This window comes from Pecten maximus, chromosome 11, assembly GCF_902652985.1.
Source record: "Pecten maximus chromosome 11, xPecMax1.1, whole genome shotgun sequence".
In the NCBI taxonomy this organism is placed as follows: domain Eukaryota; kingdom Metazoa; phylum Mollusca; class Bivalvia; order Pectinida; family Pectinidae; genus Pecten; species Pecten maximus.
In genome coordinates, this window is record NC_047025.1 from 4,869,344 (window position 1) to 4,878,008 (window position 8,665).

The 8,665-nt window shown below is 38.0% G+C and overlaps 1 protein-coding gene across 1 annotated transcript; it reads left to right on the forward strand.

The window, feature by feature from the left end:
* Window positions 1-5,128: 5,128 nt before the first annotated feature.
* On the forward strand, window positions 5,129-7,855 carry LOC117337183. The gene is made up of 2 exons (XM_033898032.1): window positions 5,129-5,890; window positions 6,313-7,855. The coding sequence occupies exon 2, from the start codon at window positions 6,552-6,554 to the stop codon at window positions 7,524-7,526; it is 975 nt and encodes a 324-aa protein (XP_033753923.1). The 5' UTR covers window positions 5,129-5,890; window positions 6,313-6,551; the 3' UTR covers window positions 7,527-7,855.
* Window positions 7,856-8,665: the final 810 nt, after the last annotated feature.

Sequence of the window (8,665 nt, forward strand, 5' to 3'; positions counted from 1 at the left end):
GTCCAAGTAGTGATTTGTGAGTAAATAACTTTATGTAAGTATTATAAACCACTCGTAATCACCCATGAACTGTTCGCAAAAATCATTAAGTAACACGTAGAGTTTTTGAACGATTTGTTTAGTTAGTTTCCGATTTGTTTAAATATTCGTACCTAACTCGTTATGTACCTGCACGAGGTCTAGACTTTTACACAGATATACCCGGGACTTCTTCCATTGACATGAGTGGTGATTTATACCATAACGTAGTAGTATTGGGAAAATAGAAATAGACTTGTTTTAGTATACCTATTTTGTAACTTGTCTTACGATGTAACTTGGCTTACAATGTTACGTGGACCTACAATGTAATTTAGACTTACAGTATCAATTAAACTACTCGAGACATCTTGATGCAAAAATCACTTACGAGGAAGGATTGATATGTTGTGAGCTTCGAATTGAAGGAGGTACTCAAGTCCTCCTTTTCTCTGACTATATAGGGACGTGTACCCAAGGACTCGTCTCATTTGGTTAGTTGATATCGACTAGGTATCACTCTAAAGTAAACAAGACAAGCGGCTTTTGCAAAATGGACACAATTGGTAAAATGGCAGTGATCCAATATTTGCATTTAAAAGGTCACCACCTAAGGATATCCATAATAATCTGGTAGCGACACTAGGGATACGTATGCTACTGTTAAAATTTGTGTGGCGGAATTTAAGCGCAGTCGACACAGCCTTGAGGATGACCCCCGTCCTGGAAGGCATGTCAATATTGCAACCCCAGAAATGGTCAATAAAGTCCATGATATTGGTGTGACTGACAGACCATTCACAAAAATATATATAGACAGTAGAGTTGGATTTTCACAGGGAAGAGAACATTCCATTCTGACCGAGGATCTTGCAATGAGAAAGCTTTCGTCACCATGTGTACCAATAATTCTAACAGGTGATCAGAGGCACACCATAGATAGATTATCTCCAAAAGGGACAAACAATCAAAGGTACATGCTATGCTTCACTTCTGAGGCAGTAACGGGAAAATATTAAACTTAAGCGCCGGGGAAAGCTCACTAAAAGGGTGTTATTCCATCAGGACAATGCTTCTGTTCACAAGCCTCTCATTATCATGGTTGTCATTCACGATTGAGGCTTTAAATTGATTGAGCATCCGTCTTATTCCCCTGATATCGCTCCATCAGACTTTCAAAAACTGAAAACAGTTATTTCAGGCATCCAATTTCAGATCAATGATGACGTCATACATGCAATGGATTACTTTCCGAAGAGCCAAGAAAAGGAGTTCTTTAAAAATGGCATTTGGGGCCCTTAAACACCACTGGCAAAAATGTATAGTGTTGAAGGAATTATGTTGAAAAATGATGCAATATGTCCGGTAAAATCCAAATCCTTCAATATGAGGCTCACAATGTAGCAAACAACCCTCGTAGTTCCAATGTCTAATATTCAAGATACAAATATAATGTTATTCTGAGAGAAAAGTGATAATTGCAGTTTACATTTCATATCACATGGGCTCTAGAACATAGAAATGAATATGTCAACTCGACACAAATCTTAATGAATTAACACGCTTTATATTACATTACATGGTCTGGGACAATAGAGTGAGTCCCAGATCATGTATTACATTATAGTGAGTCCCTGATCATGTATTATATTGTAGTAAGCCCCAGATCATGTATTATATAATAGTGAGTCCCTGATCATGTATTATATCATAGTGAGTCCCTGATCATGTATAATTGTATAGTGAGCTCGTCATCATGTATCAAAATATAGTGAGCTCTTGACCATGTATTATCATAGTGAGTCCCTGATCATGTATTATATTATAGTGAGTCCCTGATCATGTATTATATTATAGTGAGTCCCTGATCATGTATAATTGTATAGTGAGCTCGTCATCATGTATCAAATTATAGTGAGCTCTTGACCATGTATTACCATAGTGAGTCACTGATCATGTATTATAGTATAGTGAGTCCCTGATCATGTATTATATTATAGTGAGTCCCTGATCATGTATTATATTATAGTAAGAATGACTAAAAATAGTCGTAATGACACTGACCTACCACTGCACCAGGGAAAGGGAAGCTGAAGGCTTCGACTTACAATAGATGTCGACCGTTTCATCCAAATGACTACGATAAGGGACACAGACTGAACAATTGTGCCGTACGTTTAGATTCTTTTTATTATTATTTATTTATATTTTATCATATCTAGAGTCAATAAGACGTTTTTAATTGTTGGTTAATGCCTCACGATCAATGGAATATCTCACTTCAATATGGTCACCATATTTGAATTCATAAAATTAAAACCACTGACTCAAACCGCAGACACAATACCAGTTGTGCAACGGGTGAAGTTATGGAATATACTGACGTAAGTGTTGTTTCTGAATATTCTAATTATTCTAGGTCGTAATTAACATAGCATTATTAAGATATCACAAATTCCGGATTAACCATCACCTGATTTGTTTTTATAATTTATAATACAGAGAACTTTGATGCCTTATTTTATTTGCTCCCGGTGTGACGTTACCTTGTACTTGTGTTGCATCAATGCTTAATCTATCTAGACGTGTTGTAACCATTCTATCCTCTCCTTGGCAGGGTTCATATGTTGTCCGAACCCTCTAACACTAAGGGAGTCTCTGTACTCCCTGATAGCCCTTTGTGTATCCCCAACAATCTCATAACATATACCCAGGAGTTGTGTACAATTCTAACCCACTTTATCACGCCATGCTTCACAGCCCGTAGTTGCAATAATGCTTCATCGCGTCTCCTGGTATAGCCGAGTTCGTGGTAACACAGGAAAGACAGGAATACAGCGTAGGGGAGAGGAGGTATACTCATGAGATGTGCATCGGGAACGTTTTTGATTTCCTGATGTAAGTAGGATAGGCAGAACTGTGAAGTGTTTTTACCGAACCTTATATCCGATGTACAGCCCTCCTTGCATTTCTGAAGTAGAGTTTTTCCATGTCCACTAAGACGTGGTGCATTTCTCTCATCAATATGCTTACCTATATAGGGACTTAAATATATTGTATTTGATATTATCATGTGTTCACATATGTCCAGGGCTTTACTGTAATTCCCAGTCTGATAGTAATATGTTGCTAATGTTAACTCTCCTGGACTTGTACATATTGAGGCAAGTGGTGTCAGAAGTTTCTTGGATCTCCTGAGCGATTTGTACTTCTCTTTATTTCCACTGACAGCAATGTGCTTCCCGAAAGTTTCCATTCCAATTTGAGACAGAGACCCTGCAGTAGTAGTGTAACCTATGAATTCATCCATGTCTGACTTCGATTCAGAAAGAAATGCTAGTGACACAGGGAGTACATCGAGAGACCACCTATAAGTAAATGTTTTAGTAATTATCATTGCGTTACATTCCAATTCTAATAGTGTTGAAGACTGTAGAACATATTCTAACAGTCCATTCTTCGCTGTATTCATACGCTCTCCTATGGATGGTTGTATGGATGTTCCAATTGAAAGACATCTTCATTTCTTATCATGCAGATCAACGAGAAAACAAAGGAGTTTTTCCTGATTTTCACCATGAACTTTGCCAAGAAACATATTGTTTCTTTTAATGAAGTAATTTGGACAATATATTGTCTTCACCCAGGTTATCAGAATGTTTAAACAAAACATGAAACAGAGAAATGTGTGTTTCTCTTGCCAAAATGAACCAGGTGTGCTTTCCACTGCGTAGAATACAGCCGTTTTGATGATGTAGGACGACAGGATGTCTGTATCTCCTACTAACTGTTTCAACTTGTCAGATATCTGTTTGAGGAAATATTTGAGAAGTCCGTACACTAAAAATTGTACATGAGTGAGAGAATATACAAGTTTCCTCTCCGCAGTTGTGAATGAAATTCTCCATTGAAGAAATGTGTCATCAGATGTTTTATCGCCTACAGGGACAAGATAACAACCACCTTGTACTATCTCATCTCTCAAAGATTGATCTGGCCAGTTATATAGACGGGGTCTGGTCTTCCATTCATCTGCATCCTTAGGCCAGCTATAACACCGGAATGTTTTCGAAACATCATGACCTGCACTCAGATGTATACCTTCGATATTGATATTAGTTGCTGGACCATGCATTTCCGTGTGTAACTGAAGACATGTAAAACTGTCATGAGCGCACCTTGTGTATATTTCACTTGAAACCAAATGTAATTCCCCAACTGGGACAATAGATTCGAACAAGCACCGATCAGAAATTTCTCTGGCATGAACTACTTCTAGGGCTACATAACCAGGTCTGCTGTCAGTGTTCCTCATTATCAAAACTGTTTTATGCATATAGTTTAGTGGATTACAAGTGTCCGGATTACTGGTGTCCGGAATACCGGTGTCCTGACATAAAACCATCACATCTGTATCAGTTAACATGATGTCGCTATCCGAGCCTTGCATCCTCATTCCTTCGGGTTTACTTCCAGTTAAAACAATTTGAGCACGGAATTCATTTTGATTGCTGAAATTCTCCTCTAAAACTGCAACCCTTCTCCTGATGTCCACAAGCTCACGACTCCCTATGAACCTATTGAGGACGTGATATAGAATCCAGGAATTTGCATACAGCTCATCCTGATCTGCCATCTTACTATTACGTCACCAATCTGTAATAACACAAAGGCGACAAAGTAACCAAGACGAAGACATACATACCGAGACAAAAAGAATATGTTGACATCAACAGCATAGAATTATGTTTATCGAGGACGTTATAAAATTTACAGGATTTTTCTTGCTGCTCAACCTGATCTGTCATTTGTTTCTAATTCATAAAAATCTGTAGCATTGGAGATAATCTGCACATGCATTAGCGAAGACGGGAAAATAAATACCGAGACAAAAATACACAAAAGTCGCTTTATCAATTTTGACTCAATGACATAAGGTATATGATTCGTATGCACACCATCAATCAATATGGATCACGTGGGAAAGACGTTAAACAACCCTGATGTATGTCTATAACGTACATGTATCAACACAATAGATTTATGTCTGTACCGTATTGACAGCATATATGTATGACTATACTGTATTGACATCATATACTTATATATTTACATTTGGTGTGGCAATGCCCTTATATATTACTAGTAAATCCCTACCAAAAGCAGCTTCATCTATGAGAGTATAACTGAAGTTGCCCTGAGGGCGTATAAATATCTCACTTGCAAAAAATGTAAACAAAGATGGCCGCCATACATTGTAAAGTCACATTGACATGAGATTTTAATAAATTCTGAATAAATATGTTGTGGCAACCATCAAATTATATTTTGTTTTTATTTGGCAAAATAATAACATATATTAAATAAAAAATTCAATCCAATAAATGAAAAAAATAATAAAATCCCAAAACCCAAGACCAAGAAAATTGGGTTCTGGGTAAATACACTGTTGTCGTCTGCTAGCTGCTGCTGCTGAGAATGGCTGATCAACAGAACCTTGCAATTGGTAACTTTAAGATGGAAATACCTGAATGTTTAAAAGACAACGACAGTATTTCAAGTGAAGGCGATGATATATTGAGCAACATGAACATGGCAGAATTAGATCTTCTTGGAGAACTGATTGGAATTGATCATGATGAATCCCTCCAAGAAGCACTAGCCAGCATCCATGACCATGGAGAATCAGATTCAACATGTAGGCCTACACTCGAACCTGCCAAGCATGAAGTTGAAATGGATGAAGACTTTGTGGAACCAAAACCAAAAAGATTTAAACATGTGACAACAGAAGATATTGAAAAGTTGTTCGAGGAGAGACAAGCCCCTAGTACAAAGAAAAACACAGCCTAGGGATTAAAAATATTTCAAGGTATGCAAATTTAACAATTACCATTTACCATTGCTCTAAATTTATCACTCTCAGACTTAAATTTGATCTACTTGTAACTTAAGTCAAGATAACTATGAATTATTGAAAATAAAACCCATGTTTCTCAGGAAATCATCCCGAAATGCATATATTTCATGAAGAAAATACCAGATCGTGTACTTCTGAGTGCAGCATAGCAGCATTCAATAAACAGTCGAGACACATTATTGTTGCAAGTAAATTTAAAGCAATCAAAAAAAGTCTCGACTGGTACACAATATGATGAAGAACTAAATATGCATAAAATCTTATTTAAGCCCTGTAGATTTTATCAATGAATTTGGGTCTAAAACAGTCGCCCCTCCCTTCTCGCAAGTTCTTCTTTTATATTCTTACCCTTATAAAATTGTTTATTTAAATAGAGTGGAACAAGGAGACAACAGGGAGGGAGTTAAACCTGGGTACAGTTTCCGAAGAAGACCTTGCTGAAAGCCTCAGTAAATTTTACTGTGAAGTGCGGCCAGCCCCCAAAAGTCAAGACCAAGACAATATTGAGAATGTGTACCATAGAAACAGTCTCATCAGCATCCGAGCAGCAATAAACCGACATTTGTCTGATATTCACAGAAACATTGATATCGTCAGGGATAAACAATTCAAAATGTCCAACGGAATACTAGATGGCCTTCTTAAACAGAGAATGAGACTCGGCCTTTCCAAACCGGTGACGCACAAAGAGATTATAGACCAAGATGACCTGGAGAAAATTGCAGCTTATTTTGAAGAAGCGCCCAACTCACCAGTGATTTTACGACAATATGTGTGGTATACACTCGCAGTTCATTTCGTGTCGAGAGGAATGGAGTTCCACCATCAGCTGAAGCTGGATTCCTTCATCTTTGAAGGCGACAACTCTGAAGAGTTTGCTACAATGTCGCACGAAACACAACAAAAAAATATGCAGGGTGGCCTGACACATGCTGGTGGGGATGGGGGGAAGCGTATGTATGCACATTACGACAACGCTACGTGTCCAGTTAAAATGCTAAAAATGCTAATGGAAAAAACTGACCCTACTGCTACGAGTCTGTTCAACCAGTTTGACAAAAGCGCGTCACTGAAACCAAAGGAAAGTGCGATATGGTACACCAGTAAAGGTCTTTCAAAGCGTACTTTCGCGAAATTCTTGTCAGACATATGTGTAGCAGCGAAGGTCGTGAAGAAATACACACCTCATTGTCTGCGAGCAACAGCGATACAGTTCCTGAATGACGAAGGATACGAGGCACGACATATAATGTATATGAGTGATCATAAATGCGAGTCGTCGCTCAGATCGTACAACAGAAATGTAGCCACTCACCAGAAAAAGTCGCTCAGCTCGTCGTTGTCCGCCATTATCCAACCCAAAGCGAAACTTGGCGAGGTCTCTCAATCCGATGAATTGAGTGCGGTCGCTGCCGTTAGAACAGTGTCTCTGCCCGTGCAGAACTCGTCGGCATCTTCTGCATTAGTCCCCAGTAACAACTGTCTGTCCCAAGTGTCTGTGAGGTCAACACACAACTTCACTCCTGGGTTTTTCGCGAATTCCACTTTCTCGGGTTGCATTATCAACATCAACCGACCGGATTGCTAACTGGGTCAACCTAATCACCGCGGACTATGTAAACCGCAGAATGAGTGCACCGAATATAGGCCGCACTGCTACAGTTGTTAACATGTTCTATGACACTTCAATAGTTATTGTATGAATGTGATTTGTTTTTCAATATTGAATTAAATATGTTCTAAGTATTAAAACAAATGAATATAAAAAGATAGCGTTGTTTCGTCTTTTCAAATAGTGTAGGAAATTGCGCGTGACGTCAGCTGTTACTTGTGCGCCGTTCTAGATATTCACCTGACCTGACGGTAGAAAGCGGGAAATTTGAATTTTGGAAGATTTTTTCATATTTTTTTATCTTTGCGATTCATTAATAGAACGTAAATATAAGCGATAAACTGCCTAGATGCGGCAGACCTACTGGTATAACTGCCACATGTGTCACAGACAAACAATCATGGTGCGCTAGCGCGCACCATTCAGTTTGTCTGTGACACATGTGGCAGTTATACCAGTAGGTCTGCCGCATCTAGGCAGTTTATTGCTTAAGTATATACCGTATTGACATTATAGAATTATGTATATACCGTATTGACATCATATAATTATGTATATACCGTAATGACATCATATAATTATGTATATACCATATTGACACCATAGACCTATGTCTATACTATATTGACAAAATATATGTTTGTCTGTATCGTATTGACATCATGTAATTATGTTAATACCATATTGGCACAATAGAATTATGTATATTAACATATTGAGAACATAGAAGTATGTTTATAACGTATTGACACCATAGAATTTTGTCTATACCGTATTGACACCATAGAACTATGTTTATATGGTATTGACACGATAGAATTATGTCTTTACCGTATAAACACCATATAATTATGTCTTTACCATATTAATTCCAGAGATCTAGAAGTCGGGATCAAGCAAAGTCAAGACACAGCATGATTGTGAGTATTGTATATGGTTAGGTTCGGGGATCTCAATAATTTCAAAAATGCAAGAAGTGCTTTATACCAATATGGTCAAATTGCTCCATCTATATCATACATTGCTTAGTTTCAGAGAAGAAGTTATTAATATCAATATTTCCAAATGGGCCCCTTTTGGCCCTGCCCCTCAGGGCCCTGGAGAGTCAGCCCTAT

Excerpts from the sequence above, each read along its gene's own strand:
- LOC117337183 (XM_033898032.1), top strand. The coding sequence starts at position 6,552 with ATGTCCAACGGAATACTAGATGGCCTTCTTAAACAGAGAATGAGACTC.